The sequence below is a fragment of the Salarias fasciatus genome, chromosome 3 (assembly GCF_902148845.1).
Source record: "Salarias fasciatus chromosome 3, fSalaFa1.1, whole genome shotgun sequence".
Taxonomy (NCBI): domain Eukaryota; kingdom Metazoa; phylum Chordata; class Actinopteri; order Blenniiformes; family Blenniidae; genus Salarias; species Salarias fasciatus.
In genome coordinates this window covers 3,705,183-3,723,492 of record NC_043747.1, presented here as the reverse complement: position 1 = coordinate 3,723,492, position 18,310 = coordinate 3,705,183, and the positions used below count along the sequence as shown (strand labels likewise).

General features: G+C 45.2%; 2 protein-coding genes across 2 annotated transcripts in view; both read left to right on the top strand.

Moving 5' to 3' along the window:
- LOC115408404 (GTPase IMAP family member 7-like) overlaps positions 1-18,310 on the top strand; it is a 693,369-nt gene that overhangs the window by 517,610 nt on the left and 157,449 nt on the right. The window lies entirely within an intron of this gene.
- On the top strand, positions 1,487-18,078 carry LOC115408454 (uncharacterized). The gene is made up of 4 exons (XM_030119237.1): positions 1,487-1,748; positions 11,169-11,329; positions 12,998-13,043; positions 16,157-18,078. The coding sequence occupies exons 1-4, from the start codon at positions 1,568-1,570 to the stop codon at positions 17,245-17,247; spliced, it is 1,479 nt and encodes a 492-aa protein (XP_029975097.1). The 5' UTR covers positions 1,487-1,567; the 3' UTR covers positions 17,248-18,078.

The window sequence follows — 18,310 nt, the reverse complement described above, 5'->3', positions numbered from 1 at the left end:
TGTATTTCTCAATCCATCGGCGCTGGGTTGCCTTCCGGTCGGAAGGGGGGGCCTCCGGCGGTGTCCCGCTGCCTGGCTTGGAGCGCGCATCCGCTGGGGAGCGGAGATACACTTCCTCCCGGTGAGGAGAGAGCTCCGGCCGCGGCGCGGCGGGTCGTCATGCGTCCCGCGGCCGGCGTGGAGCGCGCATCCGCCGGGGAGCGGAGATACGCTTCCTCCCGGCGAGGAGAGACATCCAGCGGCCGCGCGCGAGCCGTGCATCTTCGACAGTGTCCGGAGCCTCCGTGGAGCAGCTGAGGGCCATTTTCCAACTCAGCCCCTGGAAGTCAGACGCCGGGGCACCGTGACAGCCGAGGCCACCTCAAAGTACCTCTCTGCTGGGGAGAGGAGCGCCGCAACGTTCCCATCTGAGCTAATTGTGGCTAAGTTAGCGAAAACTGTCAGCTGACTCACCTGAAGACGGTAGACGAGCTGATTTTATGATAACACTGGCGATGGATGAAGAAATACAGTCGAAATGAGCGACTTAGCAGAGATTATGTCCCGCGCTGAAGCTCCATTGCCGTGGCCCCCGCTAAGTGCGGCTACATCGGTTAGATCTAAATAACTTCTGAAGGACTCCGAGCTGCACGATGTTTGTCTGAGTGAGTATATGAGCATGCACACACCTAGAAATAAGGTCCAGATGTCAAAAAACCGAAGTTGCCCTTTGAGAGGACACAGCAGAGCATGAACTTCCTGGTCTAGATGAGGAGAGTCCACCTGCCCCCGGACATCCTCACTACGTTCTACAGATGCACCACAGAGAACATTCTGACCAACTGCTTCTCTGTGTGGTGTGGAGGCTGCAGTGCCTCTGACTGGAACGATGTGGGGAGAGTGGTGAGGACAGCAGAAAAAACCTGTCTCTACCCTCCATCCATGACATCGCACATATCCTGAGCCAAAAGCATCAGCAGTGACCCTTCACACCCCCACCATCGACAGTTCTCCCTGCTGGCCTCTGGATGGAGGTTCTGCAGCATTCAGGACGACTCAGTTCTGCAATAGCTTTTTGTACAGGCCACCAGACTGCTGAATGACCGACTATAACGACTATAAGCACAGGCACCATGCCCACTTCACCGTCCTGCACTACTCGAAACACAACTTGAAATTCAAGTTAAATGTCTCTCTCTCTCTTTTTTTTTTTTTTTTTTTTTTTTGGTATCCAACAGTGTGCTGAGCCATTTACAGCAAAATTTAATTCTGTATAGAATTGTGCATATGTGAACGACAGTAAAGGCTGTGTAAGTCTAAGTATTTCTTTCATGCTGTTTTTTTGATTTGACTGATTGAGTCATAAAAGAAAATTAAAAATCAAAACCAAAACAAACCTCTCCACTCACCCTCCCCCTCAGCACAGAGCCATGCGGTTTCTCTCTGATCCTCCGCAGAAGGAAGTCTGCTCATTTCCTGCCTCTATACGTTTAACCCAAACCCTGCAGCCATCGACACAGCAGCCTGTCTGAAGCCCAGCTGTGCTGGAGGGTTGTATTTGTTGTGATTTACTCTTCACTGGAGAAAGATGGGTAATAAATACAGCTACCCGGTTTATTTTGAAGGTGGCAGAGGCAGACTGTCCAAGGAGCAGAAGAAGACAATTAGATCTTATTTCCAGAGCAAACCCAAATCAGGTGGAGGAAAGTGTTCACCTGTGGAGGAAGTGTCAGAAAACATCTACAGGACTGCTTTCAGACGTCGAGAAGGTAAGTGTAAATAAAACTAAATGAATGAATTTAAAAGGCTAAATTAAACTCAAGGTGACTGTTCATACTTCTGACAGACTGGTCCATTTCAGGAGCAGATCCTCTGAAATAAATCCAGGCCTTTGCTTTCGTTTTCAAATGGGATAGGAAACTTCAAAACAGCCAGAAACATCGAAAAGTTTTATTCTGGATTTAATTAGCATAGGTGGAATTAAGTAGGTGGAATCGACTCTGTGCTCCAGTCCGGGATGCACTTTCAGTTTTCTCCAGTTATCGGCTAAATGGTTTCTGTTCCACTTCCTGCTCCGTTTATTATTATGAACGGTGATATGAATCCACATCAAGACATGAAGGCTGTCGCTATGAAATATCATGTCAAGGATGCTTTAAGTTTTCAGAAAGTGGTGTGTGGCTCTGCTGAGCTCTGTCGTCTGCAACTTGATGCCATTTCAAGTGGTTTAAACAGCAGACAGACGCTGCGGCTGCATGAAACACAGGTTGTGAGACCGCTGGTGCCTCCAGTAACGTTTCCACTGCACAGCTCGTATCGGTACTGAGAGTGTGGAAAATAATCGATATTAATGGATGCATCTATGCGCATGTGCGAGATACGAATACGAATACTTTATTGTCCACCAAGGTGGAAATTTGTTTTTGGTGCAGACACGTTAAAAACTAGGGCTGGGCGTTTTAACGCATTGCTTACCTGAAAATCAGGAGGAAAAGGCTGGTATGAGGCACAAACTGAAATAACAAGCGCAAATATGACAAAAGTGAAAGTGACTATTAAATCACGTCTTTTGCCGGCAGAACGCTTCGCCCCGCTGGGCGGTCTTCAGGTGCTGAAAACACGCAAAATAAAGTAAATTTCCCTTGAATGAATGAATGAATGAATGAATGAATGAATGAATGAATGAATGAATTTATTTGTTTCAAACATGCAAACCATAATTCAATATTGAAAAGTCATCTAAATAGCGACTTTGTAAAGCAGACATCAATCAAAACAGACATCAATTCAAACAAAATATACCAAACATAAAGAACATAGATGCCATCCTACATGTCTGAAAAGGAGTGGGAAGAAGCAGAGCTTATTTAATCCCACCCCCTCTCCCAATTGAAACTTATCATTATCAGTTTCCTGTGTCAGATCAGTAACATATCATAAATTCCAAAGACAAAGAAAACATCTTCAAATTAGTTGATTTCCTTAAGGTCGTAATTCTTTAGTATCGATTCTTTTATTTTTTTCTTAAATATCCTCATGCTTGAACATTTTTTCAGATCTGGACTTAAGTTGTTCCAAAGTTTTACACCTGAAACGGAGACACAAAAGCTTTTCATTGTCGATCTGTGTTTGGGAATAAGAAATTTGCAACCAATGTCTCTGAGATGATAAACATTATATGGATGATGAAAGTGCTTTTGAATGTTTTCTGGCAAGGAGTTTTGCTGTGCTCTGTACATGAGTTGAGCTATTTGAAATTCTACAATGTCCTGAAACTTTAGTGTTTTGGATTTAAGAAACAGTATATTTGTATGGTCAAAATAACCAGCTTTATGAATTATTCTTATGGCCTTCTTTTGCAAAAGCGAGATTTGCAATGTTGAGCTTTTATAGTTGCTTCCCCATATCTCAGCGCAATAGCTCAGATATGGTAACACCAAGGAACAATACAATATATGTAACGATTTGTGGTCGAGAAGATACTTTACCTTATACATAATTGAGATATTTTTTGCAAGTTTATTTTCATTCCTTCAACACACAATCTGGCTGAATGAGGCACAATTCAGCATCACTGAATTTATCCTGTCTTCTCTGTCTGAGACTCTGAGGGTCAAATCAAATCTAATCAAATCAAACTTTATTTGTAGAGCACTTTTTCATACTTATAAAAACAAGGCAAAGTGCTGAACAGTAAAAACAGTCATAAAAACAAAAGAATAAAAACTGCACCATCAATAAGTATACACCACACTGGGGTTGCCAACTCCCAGAGATTGAAATAAGAAACGCCTCTCGCGGGCACCTGAAAAAAACTGGGTTTTTGGGGGGGTGAAAAACGCATATATAACAGCATTTTGCCACAGTTATACCTGTTACAGACGAGAAAAACACATTAGGCTACTGCATTACACCTACAGCAGCAAGACTGCAATAACTCATGATCAGCTTGATCTGTTTGTATTTGAGGCCTACAGTGAGACAGTTATCATTCCAGTATCATCATCATGATGGACAGCAGCTCTCAGCCACTGCACCAGACGGTAGAGCAGCTCAGCAGCTCCGTCAGAGGAGACTGAGACCCTCAGAGCAGGAAGGAGCTGCCACAGGCCTCTCATCCCCACCGCTGTCAGACTGTACAGTTCTACTGTGCAAAATATAACCTAATCCTGGACATTATAATATCCTGCACCCGCCCTTTCAGAAATTCAGCGACACTTTATCATCCATTCACTCTGCTAAAACATATTGTACCTATTATATCATACTGCATCATATATTGCATATTGTATTGTATATATTGTATATCATATATATATATATATATATATATATATATATATATATATATATATGTATGTATATATATCCTGTTACATTTTTAAGATTCAGGTTGTACATACAGTTAGATCTTCATTGTCTTTAGCTTCTATTATCAATCCTAGTATGATTTGCACTATAACTTGTTAATTATTGCACCATTCATTACTTTTGCACCCCGCTGTGGGTTCTATGAGCCTATACACCTGTAAATTTCTCCACTGTGAGATTAAAAAAGTCTTCTATTCCTATTCTATTCTATATTTATTGCTAAATGTGCAAAATAACAAACAGCTGCTGTCTCTTCTGGATTTTAACATGTTCTTTTTTTTTTATTTTCAACTAAAAAAGTGCAAAATCAAAACTGAAAAACCTTCTGAACAAAAACACCAACAAGGTTCCGTTTCTAAACTGAAAACACACCACAGTCTGCAGCAGCAGACACACATCAATGAACTAAACATGATATATGATATATGTGATATGGAAACAGCACAAACTTCCATGTCTCTGGAAGCCATGCTGCTGTAATGTTTTGATTTCCTTCTTCCCATGCCTCTGTGACGAACTGACTACTGGCCAATGAGCTGCCGTAGCCTCCCAGGAACGTTTTTTTTTTTTGACCAATGAGATAAGAGTGATTCTGCGTTGTCGAGCCATCTCTGTCAGCTCATTGGTCACAGAACGTCAGAGAGCCGGTGAACAATTTACCGTAAGTTTTCAAAAAGAAGCGCATGTTCCATTGCTCACGTTTTGACTCTCACAAAAATACAGAACAAAGTGCGTTCCTTTTCAGCTCAGTACGGAACGCACACTTTTACATCCAAATACGGAACGATTCCGTTTTTCAAGGAACGGTTGGCAACTCTACACCACACACACACACGCACACACACACACACTCCGAATTATTTGCACACAGCAGAGGAGACATGGCATGGCACTAAGCATCATGGCAAAACACTACCAGTGGTGCCGTCCACACCAGGAGAAGGCGAAGGTCATTAATATTAGGGCCCCAGCGCTCGACCCCCGACCCCGCCAGACCAAGGGGAACCCGCACACCGAAGTGTGGAGACCCCCAGGCCAGCCAGGACCAGAGGACCCGGGCACGGTCAGAGACAGAATGAAGTTTGAGAAAGTGTGCGCTCATAACAAGCTTTGTTTTACATCTGCTTTGCTCTTTCTGGTGTGTGTGTGTGTGTGTGTGTGTGTGCGTGTGTATGTGTGTGTGTGTGTGTGTGTGTGTGTGTGTGTCAATCTTGGTAAAGACTTGGTTTTTTAAGTTATTATAAATCATATTTGATGAATTGTAAAATTATTATTGTAAAATTATGCTTCTTGAAAATTTCTTGCAAAAAAAAAAAAAAAAAGGTCCCTGTCCCCGGCTGGGGGCAGGAGGATCATTACAGAGTACTTTTGAATTCATTAATATATTTTGCGCATAATGTGATTAATCACAATTAATCGCAGAACAATTATGCGATTAATCGCGATTAAGAAATTGAATCGTTGCCCAGCACGATTAAAAACACATTACATTCGTATATGACATGACATGACACTACATTTCATGCAATCACTCTGCTGCACAATCCAAAAATTGGCAAGTGCCTCAGCAAGGTGAAACCTTGTATCACCCATCAGGAGTCATTCACTAGATGTCGATGCAATGGATGGGTGAAATCTAGTTTGAACTTGGTGTGTTGGCGGGTATCGGTAAAATCCGAAGCAATTCATTTAATTCATTGTAAACTTCACCCCATCTGCTGTTTCCCCAGGCGCAGTGAATGCACCATCATTATTTTGTGTTTTGTATTGACTGACCGAAGCCATGAGGCACATCTCGCAAAACATCGTGGGCATCCGTGTGAGCAGCAGCGAGGAAGATTCTACATTTAATGCACCCGCAACATTTAACTTATATGTTTGGAGACACTTCAAACACTTGCAGATGGAAATCTCGACAAATCGTCCATCATTTGCAAAGAATGCCACGTCAAGAAGCCGTACAATAGGCAGCACGACAAACATGCAGACCCACTTCAATAGAGTACACCATATCACCAGCAAGTGTGCCGCTTCCTACCCGTCTAGTTCATCGTCTGACACCGGAGATAAACTCAGCACATCAAGTCAGAATCAGAAAAGTTTCGCTTTCTGTTTTGGGGGTCCTCTCGCAGCAAACTCTGACCGCGCAATGGCTACAACTAACGCCATTGCTTACTTCATATGCAATGACATGCAGCCTTAAAACGTGGTGGAAAACGAGGGCTTCAGACAGCTCGTGCACGTTTTGAAACCCCGGTATAAAATAGCAGACAGGTCTGTCTTCACTGACAAACATATCTCTGATCTGTACAACAAAGTGAAAAGTGAGATTGTTGTGTCACTGAACTGTGCACAAAGAGTTGCACTTACAGTGGATGGGTGGTCGTCTTGGGCCACTGACTCATATATAACAGTGACGGAACACCACATTGACACGCAGTGGGAAATGCAAAAACGTTCTCCAGACCAGAGCTTTCCGTGAGTCTCACACCGGAGCAAATCTTGCAGAGTTACTGCGTAATGTTTGCCGCGAGTGGAAGATTGGTGACAAGAAGCCAGCATTACTCACAGATAATGCAACAAACATGGTCCTGGCTGGGTCTGCTGCAGAAATGAAGCCACGTGTGCGGTGCAGAGCACACACACTGAATTCATCCTCGCAAAAAACATTTAAAGTGGACGAGGTGGAACCTATCCTGGTGAAAATAAAGAGAGTCGTAACATTTTTTCACAAAAGTACCAAAGCTTCTGATGCTCTCCGTGATCAGCAGCACAACTTGGGTCTGGCACACCACCAGCTCATCCATGATGTTCCCACAAGGTGGAACAGTTCCCTTGAGATGTTGGAGCGTTTTTGGGAACAGAAGGATGCTTTGGCGGCAGTATTAAGGAGAATCCAGCCAAGGGGAGAACTACTGCCTGCCCTCTCAGATGATGAGATGAAAGTCATCCCAGAAATTGTGAAACTGATGTCCCCCCTGAAATTGGCAACCACGCTCCTCAGTGAGGAAAAGACCCCACTATCTCCACCATTTCCCCACTACTGGCCAAACTGCAGTCAGAATTTGGAGAAAACCACAGCGAGCGGTCATTGCTGAGATATAAAAAAATTCAGACAGGACTTTGAGTCCTGTTACAACTACATCCAAGACTTCCTGGACAATGCCTCATCCCTGCTTCAAAGACCTGCACTTCATGGATGCTGACAACACTGCAAAGGACGTGATATTCCTGAGAATAGCAGAACAAGTGGAGGATATGGTAAGAAATACGATATTATCAGCAGTTAGTTCTACTCTTAATTTATGTCTCACTTAAAGGGGCTGTATCATGCATAATTCACTTTTTGTATGTTTTAACCTTGTTACATAGTTATGTACTCACCAAAAACACCCCAAAGCGTTTTTTTCCTTCATGCCTGCGTGTTTCAGCTTTCCTCTCGTTTCTGCTGCTCAGAGAGGCAGCCCCTCCCGCACCCGTGAAAACGCTCTGTTTCCCACGTTCACGTCACACGGTGAAGATGGCTCCCCTGAGCCCCCCTCCCTCCCGCAGGCCCTCGGCAATCAGCGTTGCTGCTTTTTTCTAACTCTGATTACGGAGATAAACTTTGACCATCGTCTGAAAGCAACAGTCAAGCAAGAGCAAGAGTCTGAAGGGTCTGAAGGGTCTGGAGGGTCTGCGCTTGGTGAGTTTCTCACAGGAAAAGACGTTTTCGCGCGTGGAGAAGCCAGAGCTAAAGAGCTAAAGCTAGCTAGCGTATTTGTTTTGAAGTGCTGATTGGGTGAAGTTCACTGTCAGTCAAAGTCCACAGGGGGAGAGGCGGGATTTTCAGTGAAACAGAGCGTTTTCTCTTCCGAGTTTCAGAATTAGCCCCAGAAAATCTTTTATTTCACACAAAATGACTTTTCCTTAGTGCCAACAGCAGAGCGCAGTCGGCTTCTTCCTGAACATGTGGACCAACTGATCATCCTGAAAAAAAAATAGAAGCAGTGCCATTCGAAATGCATCACAAAGTGAGGTGTGGATAGCGAGAGTGGCATGTGCAGAAAGACCTGTTTTCATCTTCTTTTCTTTTGTAATTCTTATGGACATTTCATAATAAGACACTCAGAGGGAGTAGTCTGTCTACTTTACAATACACACAGCAGCTTTGAGCCTATGACTGAACTATTGTTTAAATTTTTACTTTATTGTTTAAATTTTTTACTTTGTCATATGGAGATGGACATTTCATAAAAGACACTCAGTGAGAGTTGTCTGTTTGTGTTTACACTACAGTAGCAGCTGTCAGTCTCAGATGCCAAAATGTTTACATTTTCTTTGCACAAAACCCCATTGTGAAAGGGTGAAAGTTGGTTTACACTTTCTGCTCCTCACTACTGTATCAGCCTCCCTCCTAGTGAGTTCATATCAGCAGGATGTTTTGCAGACAGGAGTTTGAAAAAAACATTGATTGCACTGTGGGAAGTGTCACTTTAAGTTACTCATTGAGAGTTTTTAAGATGGCAAAATCAGCACTTTTGTTGAATTTACTGTCAAGTGCCTATGAGGAATAAATAAATCCTTTTTGTAGTATCATATCGAATTATATCTTTTTTAATCTTTTTTTTCTTTGCTTATTTGCATCATGTTGAATCGCATCGTATCACATCATATCGGATCGCACTGTGTCGCTTCGTATCGCTAGAAAATCCCACGTATCGTTAAAGTATCATATCGCTGGCAGTGCATCGAGATGCGTATCGAATCGTCCTCAGTGCTGAGATTCACACCCCTAATGGGTCGGGTCGGGTCAGGTTGGGAAAGGCACATTTAGTGTCAGGTTTCCATTGTGCCGGGTGACAGCTGGAATGTCAGGTGGGTGACAAATGGCCGTGTTACAATGGAGGATGTGACGTCATTATGTGTTAGCAAACGCGGCAGAATTTGCAGTGCAAACATGGAGGACGTGGAGGGAATCATATTCTTTCTGTTTGCTTGCCTTGCTTCTTGGTTGTTTTCCATTCAGCACCACTAATTCGAAAGAAATGTCAAATGCTAAAACATGGCTGGGCTTCTGTTGAGCAAGAGTCATTAAATGCAGACACATATGGGGTGTGAAAACTGTTTTTCTTAGAAAGGACATTGCCACTACCAGTTGTTGAGTTGGTCCTGTGTAATGCTGGGTTCTCAGGACCTGGATCAGCAGAGAAACCCCCTGCAGGAACGTCTGAAAGCCTTGCTCCGGAGCGCTGGCTGAGAGGCTGAATCAGCCTCATTCAGGCTTGCTGCCCTGCAGGTTTAGATGCCGCTCCTCCTGATGGACATTGCCGTTCGTCACGTTACAGCTCCTGGCTCAGTCGTGCCTCCAGCTCGTCTAAAGCATGGATTTCTATCATGGTGACACCATGGGAAACTTGTGCATGACAAGTGTTGCACTCAGCTGCAACGTCTTTGTCCAAGTTTACGGTGAAATATTGCCACACGGCCGACATCACTTCTCCTTCAGTAGCGCACACACGTAGGTGTTGTTGTGATCACGTGGGCTCTGCATGCTGGATAAGAGGTGTTCTATTGGCTGGATCCAGGAACTCTTCCTCTGTGGCATTTGTGGCGGGTGAAACCAACATTAAGGTGCATTACTGCCACCTACTGTGTTGAGAATGTGAACCAGAGTCACCTATGGATAGAAGTGCTGGAGCAGAACATGGACTGCTGAACGGAGCGCTTATATCGAAGATTTTAAATGCAATCCGTTAAAATCCGATACTTGTTTTTTGGCTGATATTGGACCAATATCCGATATCAATATCGGATCAGGACAGGCTCAGATTAAACACTGTGCTCTCTCTCCCGGCTGCTGTGCTCGCTGATGAAAACGTGCACACTGTGGATAATGGTCCTCCATGGAAAAAAAGGATTCATCAAACTACCCCACTAAAGTGGCAAAAGCGTTGCTGTCATCATTCTGGGAAAATGTGAATGAGTTGTAGATGTTTTCCGCCTTGCTTCCCATGGCGTAAATGAGGCAGCTCACCTGCACTTGGCCATCGTCCTGATCAAGCTTCGTGGCGAACTTAAAACATTCAAACTGCTGTTTCCAGAGAGGCCACTCTGTGGACTTATTGAAAGGAAAGTTTCTTGAAAGCAACAATACGTCATCAGTAGGGAAAAACTAACCTGCCTCACGACGGTTTAATCCCAGCTCACTTGACTATTTCCATGAAGAGTCCAAATCTCAAAGAGCTTCTGACACTATGTGGAATGATGGAGAGAAGACTTTCTCCGGGGATACTCCTTTTAATGACAGGTCCAGTCGACAGACAGTGCACACAGTGTACAACACACAGTTCCTGTCTTCTCCTAGCTCAACCCTGGTCCTCGTGGGCCGCAATCCAGCATGTTTCAGATATTTCCCTCGTCCAACACAGCTGATTCAAATGATCAGGATCATTACCAGGCTTCTGCAGAGCTTGATGATGAGCTGATCATTTGAATCAGCTGTGTTGGACGAGGGAAACATCTAAAACATGCAGGACTACGGCCCACGAGGACCAGGGTTGAGTAGCCCTAGCACCTGTCTAATAATGCCATAAGATGTGACTGTTGGAAAGCAGAGGGTGTGTTTCATTTGAACTATGTGACAGTGGGTCTTCTTGTATTCTGAATGTCTGAGGTTGAATCTCTATTCTGGCTGAAGAACTGTTGAGATGCTCCCAGTGTGTGAACGGCTGAATGTGACTGATCATGTGAAGTTCTTTGAGCTGAACCAGTGAAAATAATTCCATTTAACCGTCATGTCTTTCTTGAAATGACTAATCTGACCACTTCTGTGTTAGATCAACAGTCGGTGCTGCAGCAGACTCAGCATGTCATACAGCTTGGAAAAGACAGTCTGACATTGTCTGTCAGGGAAAGTCCGGACCCTCAAACCTCTGGACACACCACCTCCTCCACCCCCTCCTCCACCTCCTCCTCCACCTCCACCAGTCCAGCCCAGGTCAGTCTACGTCTCATTACCATAAAGCACATTTTTCTGACACAGCCGATGCACCTCAGCCCAGGTCGCCTCAGTTCTACCAAAGTACAGTTTTAGAGAGTGAGAGTTGGTGCAGACCAGTGGATGAAAGTACGCTGACGAAGCTAACTAACGAGATCACTGAATGGGTGGAAACTGACTGCAGTCCAGTCAACATGGTCAAAGACGCTGTTCTCAGGGACGTTATCAGGTTGGCTGTTCTGACCCGGTGTACACCTCACCGTTCTGGAGATATTATCAAATTTCATGTCTGCGCTGCCGGCCATACTTAATGTGCCCACAACAGGCCATGCGAGGTGTGTGACAGATGCAACACCGGCCATTCAGCGTGGTGCACCATGTGCCACCAGTGCAACACCAGCCATGCACATTGCGCCACCAGGTGCAATGCCCCAAAACTGTCTGAATTTACCTAAACTCTCCCAAATTGGTAACCTGAGCAACGTTCTTAAAAGGTGAGGGGGGACTTAATGCACCTTTGAAAAATTTGAAGTATACTAGTGGATCTACATGGCATTTTATTTTGAAAGAAAAAGGTGAAAAATAAATTCTTTCTTTGTATTTATATGACTCTAAATTAAGACACTCTGGTAAGAAATGCTTAAAGGAATACCCCGAAGATTTTGGACCCACGCTCTATCCCTATCATTTACAAAGTGAGATAAGCTCATAAATATCTTTGTTGTCTGTGCGTCCAGTGGCTGGATCCTAGCTGTTAGCATCATAGTTAGCTTAGCTCAACTGCGGGAGGTAAAGAGGAAACAGAGCCGGACTGACGAAAGTGGACAAAATACTCCTTCCAGTGGTTCAGGGGACGGCGTATTAGCAGGTGAAGTAAATCCTAACGGTATAAAAAATTTTAAAAGGCGTGTTTTCCTTTTCAATCCATTAAAATTACGTTTTGATCCACACAGACCTGCGCATGCGCAGTGCTCCGCGGAAGGATGTACCGGAGCACAGCAGTAGAACCCATAGACTCAGCCGCTGTGCTCAGGTATATCCTTCCGCGGAGCGCTATGCTTGTGCAGATCTGTGTGTATCAACACGCTATTTTAAAGGATTGAAAAGGAAAACATGTCTTTTAAAACATTTTTATAACCATTCGGATTTAATTCATTTGCTAATACGCCATCCCCTGGACCACTGGAAGGAGTATTTTGTCCACTTTCGTCAGTCCGGCTCTGTCTCCTCTTCACCTCCCGCAGTTGAGCTAAGCTAACTACGATGCTAACAGCTGGGAGCCAGCCGGTGGACACACAGACAGAAATAAGGTATTTATGAGCTTATCTCACTTTGTAAATGATAGGGAAATGGCGTGGGTCCAAAGTCTTCGGAGTATTCCTTTAAGGGGCTTACAACTGCCTCGAAATGAAAAATAACAGAATTTTAAAGATCATAAAAAGTGATTAATTTTGATGAACTACAGAAATGCTGCAAATAATCACAGTTACAAAATATTCTCTTTTTACAGCCTTGGTTTGTATTGAATGTAATGTTTGCAAGTTGAAAGAGGAAAAAAATGATCTTGAAAAAGCTAATCATTCAGATTTTCTGGACTAAACATAAAGAGTCCTGCAAACAGCATCAGCTCACAATGGTTTAACACTTTACACTAACTTGGGCCAACAGGTCTTCAAGTCTTCTCAAGACGAGATTGATCAAAACCAGGTTCAAGGTAGGTCCTGAATCCCCTTTCACACCCACAGCCAAACTGTCTGGTATGTGGATTTAAGAAATGTGTTACGAAATGATTTAGAATCAATAGGACACAGTCCACATTCAGACGGAAAACATTAAAAGATTTAACATGTTTAACTTTTGGTGGTGGACTGACTGGTTCACATGTGAACAGTCCCAGATCAATTCCCAGCATTCGCAAGAGCCAGAAATGTGCATGATCACTGCGTAATCATACCAGATAGTACACAGTTGTAGGAAATTGAATAATGATGAGTCGGATAATTGCAGATGACTGCATAGTATTACATTACTCATGCATACAGAGTCATGCGAGGCAATCCACTTGGGATTTCATCAGAAATCACCTTTTTTGATGAGATAAATTCCTGCCTCCTGTCCACAACAAGGCAAGATGTGTTTTATAAAATAATATAATTAATATAATGTATATAACATAATTACTGAACATATTAATCTACTATCCAACTGCAGTCACACCTCCTCCCCCACCCTAATGTTACTGTGAATTGTATATAATAGTCTGCCGTGCTCCTGCTTCTCTCCTCTCCCTCTCCCCACCCCACTTTTATGCTTGTACTTGCTCTTGGCCCCACAAACCTCACCCGTCTTATCCTTTACACTGCAACACTGCATGTTGCAAACTTAAATCCATCCATCCAACGTCAACCACTTATCTGGAACCTGGTCTTGGGTGCAGCAGTCTAAGTAGGGATGCCCAGACTTCCTTTCCCCAGACACTTCCTCCAGCTCTTCCTGGAGGATACCAAGGCATTTCCAGACCAGCCAAGAGACATAGTCTATCCAGTGTGTCCTGGGTCTTCCCTGGGGTCTCCTCCCGGTGGGACATGCCCCGAACACTTCCTCGGGGAGGCGTCCAGGAGGCATCCTAAAGAGGTACCGGAGCCTCCTCAGCTGGCTGTTCTGAATGTGGAGGAGTAGCGGCTCTACTCCGAGCTCCTCCCTGGTGACTGAGCTCCTCACCCTGTCTCTAAGGGAGCGCCCAGCCACCCTACGGAGGAAGCTCATTTCAGCGGCTTGTGCCCAGGATCTTGTCCTTTCACTCATGACTCAAAGCTCATGACCATAGCTGAGGGTAGGAGTAAAGATCAGTAAATCGAGAACTTTGTCTTGTCAGCTCAACTCTGTATTCACCACAATGGACTGATAAAACGACTGCATCACTGCAGCCGCAGCAACGATCCGCCTGTCATCCTCATGCCCCATCCTTCCACCACTCATGAACAAGACCAGAAGATACTGAAACTCCGCCACTTTGGGGCAGTTTCTCTGCCAACCTGGAGAGGGCAGACCACCTTCTTCTGGTTGAAGACCATGGCCTTGCACTTGGAGGTGCTAATCCTCATCTCCAGTGTTTCAAACTTGGCTGCAAACCACTCCAGTGCATGCTGTAGGTCAGGATTGGATGAACCCAACAGGACAACGTCATTTGCAAAAATCAGACATGAAATCCTGTAGTCCCCAATCTGGACCCCCTCCGGCCCCTGGCTGCACCTAGAAGTTCTGTCCATAAAAATCACATGCAGAACCAGTGACAAGGGGCAGCCCTGCCGGAGTCCAACATGCACCCATAACAGGTCTGACTTACTGCCGGTAATGTGGACCAAATTACTTCTTCGGTCATACAGAGACCGGACGGTCCAAGGGGCCCTGGACTCCGTACTCCCAAAGCACCCCCCACAAGACACCACAACGGACACAGTCAAACGCCTTCTCCAAGTCCACAAAACACATGTGGACTAGTTGGGCCAACTCTATGCAGCCTATGGGTCTCGAGCTGGTCCAGCGTTCCACGACCAGGACAAAAACTGAATTGCTCCTCCTGGATCCGAGGTTGGACTATTGGTCGAATCCTCCTCTCCAGTACCCAAGAAAAAACTTTTCCGGGAAGACTGAAAAATGTGATCCCCCTATAGTTGGAGCACACCCTCCAGTCCCCATTTTTAAAAGGAGAACCACCACTACTGTTTGCCAGTCCAGAGGTACTGTCCCCAGATATCAACCAAGACAGTCCCTGTACAACCAGAGACTTAGGTCCAATCCCATTTCTCTTTGTAGCCCTACCCCTTAGCCCTACCCCTTTGAAACGGAGTGCTTAGGAGTAGGGCCGAAAGTAAACCCCTCCGAATTGGGAAACTCCTTCGACAATCGTGTACGTCATCAGTAGTCGTCGCTGCCGATGACGACGGCAGATGCGACAATTGTTTTGACAATTGCAAGGCTTTCTGGGAAATCTGTCATACCCAGTGGTGGCCAGTGGCGAGGGGCGGCGGTGGGAGTGCTTGTTTTGTCCTCCTACATCACGAGTGGCGGGCGGCGTTAGTTCACTTCCGCATTGGCGGGAGCGCTTGTTTCCACACTGGCGCATCCCAGGCACATTCCAAACATAACAGATAGATCATTATTTTCAATGAATTGGTTTCTTCAACACTGCCCACCTGGAATGCGCGGGATGAAACACATGGCGGCTGAGCTGTGTAGCTTTAAGGAAACCCTGACAACCTTGGTGCCTCTCACCACGGCCAACGCCAGAGAGGAGGAGAGTCAGTCCTTCTCGAGGGATTGGGTTCCAGAACCCAGGCTGTGTGTGGAGGTGAGCCCGACTATATCTGGCCGGTACCTCTCAACCTCTCTCACAAGCTCAGGCTCCTTCGCCTCTGATGAGGTGACATCCCATGTCCCAAGAGCCAGTCTTTTTGTCTGAGGACCGAGTCGCGTGGCACCCTGCAGTCGGCTGCCACCCAATCCACACTGCACCCAGCCTCTACGGTTCCCTCGACGGGGGGTGAGTGCGTCGGAACTCTGTTGTCCCTTCAGGCTAAGACCTGCCAGGTGGGCAAATGCCTGGCCACCAGGCGCATGCATTCGAGTCCCAACCTCTAAGCCTGGCTCCAGGGTGGGGCCCTTTTTGCGCCATAGCAGGTGACGTCGCAGTTGTTGTTCTGGTATTCATCATAGGGGCTGTTGTAACCATACTGCAGTCCGTCTTTACTTCATTTTGAATTGCTTTAATAAAACACATGATTAAAGATTCAGATATGCTTGATCATAGTCTTTTTTCTCCCTTAGAGTCAAAGCGGATCGTCCTGCTGGGAAAAACTGGCTGTGGGAAAAGCAGCCTCGCTAACATCATACTTGGACAGGACTTGTTCACTGCACATCATTCTTCTGTTTCTGGAACTGCCACATGTCAATCTGAAACCAGAGATGTCAGTGACAGAAAGATCACTTTGGTCGACACGCCTGGTTTGTTTGATACAGAAAAGACAGAGGAAGCTTTGAAGCCTGAGATCATGAAGTGCATTACAGAGTGTGCTCCTGGAATTCACGCCTTTCTCATCGTTCTGAGAGTTGAGAGATTCTCAGAGCAGGAGCAAGCTGTCATCAGCAGAATATGTGAGTATTTCTCTGAAGATGCTCTCAAACACGCCGTGGTCGTCTTCACTTTCGGCGACCAGTTAAATGAACGGAAGAAAATCGAGGAGTTCATCAGTGAGAATCAAAAGCTGAGAGACCTGGTAAAGAGGTGCGGCAGCCGGTGCCATGTCTTCGACAACAAATACTGGAAAGACAACACGCTGCAGAACGACTACAAGAGCAACCACTTCCAGAGGGAAGAGTTACTGAAGACCATCGACAAGCTAACGGTGGAAAGAAACGGCCAATGCTACACCAACAACATGCTGCAAGCTGTGGAGAGAGAAATCCAGAGAGAGGAGCAGCAAATCAGGCAATCATCTCCAGAAGACCTGCCACCAGAGGAGATCAGAAACCAGGCCAGACGCCACGTGGCCAACAGATTTCTGATTGAACTGGCCGGGGTCACAACGGGGGCTTTGTTGGGAGCTTTTTTTGGCATGGCGGCTCTGGTTACATTAGTTACAATGGCTGTGACACAAATATCTCAAACAAAAAACCTTGTAAAAGAAGTTAATGGGTTAATAGGAGTGTCAGCAGTAGTGTCGGCATCTGCAGCAGTGTCGGCAGGAGGGTTTGCAGCATTAGCTGTCGAAGCAGCTGCCGTAGTCTCGGCTGCAGCAGGGGGACTCGTGGGTGGTGCTATTGGATATGAAGCAGCTAAGGAAGCAGAGACAGTGTTGGATGCAGTGAAAAAGGTGAAGGAAGCTTTAACAGAAAGAAGAAATGTAATGCTGTCTTAAGAAGATATGCTTTGAGAAGGTCACACAAGAAAGGCTGAAAGAAAAGACGTTCATACTGACCCACCTCACTTCTTTAGGTTAGACACAGCCACGTCATAAACATTACATGTCCACATCTCACCAGTTATTTAGTTTAAAATTCATTAATTTATTTTCCTCAGTCTTCCACTGTTTAAATGGAGCACACAAATTTCCACATTGAAAGATTACCATCATGTTTTCTGTTTGTATCAATTATTCTTTCTTTTTGAGTTACCCTGCTGGTGAGAGGTTCCATCCTTGAGACCAGAGGATCTTCATAATCTTGATTCAGAATAAGAGAAATATGTTTTTGTTACCACCGGGCCACACGAGGGTGCAGTGGTTAGCGCTCGTGCCTCACAGCAAGAAGGTCCTGGGTTCAAATACCGGCCTTTCTATGTAGAGTTCGCATGTTCTCCCTGTGTGTGTGTGTGTGTTCTCTCTGAGTACTCCAGCTTCCTCCCACGGTCCAGAAACATGCCAGTCAGGTTAATTTGTCACCCTAAATTGCCCCTAGGTATGAATGTGTGAGTGAATCATTTTATGTCTGTACATATGTCAGCCCTGAGACAGACTGGCGACCTGTCCAGAGTTTACCCCGCCTTCGCCCACTGCAGCTGGGATCGGCTCCCACGACCCCGAGAGGGGAGAAGCGGTAGAAAATGAATGAGTCATAGATTGTAAATATAATGACAGAGCTTCCGTGACGTCACCCATAGAGTTCCATAATCCCGTTCTGAAGACTTCAGCGAGTCCAGCAGGACGTCTCCACATTGAATATTTGAAACCTGATGTAAATGTGATTGGTCCAGCCCGTCATGTGACCGCATCACGAGGACAGAGGAGGTGCTGTGATAGGGCGATTTATGCAACACTTTAACTCGTAATATAAAATCAACAGATGATTTATGTGAAAATCAGAGTCTGGTGAAGCAGCACGACTGTAGAAACTAGTGATTGAGACATGTGATAGAAACATGTTCTGAAACCGGGCACTTTATATGGTTGTCCAAAAAGGTTCATTGGTCTTCCAAGTAATAAT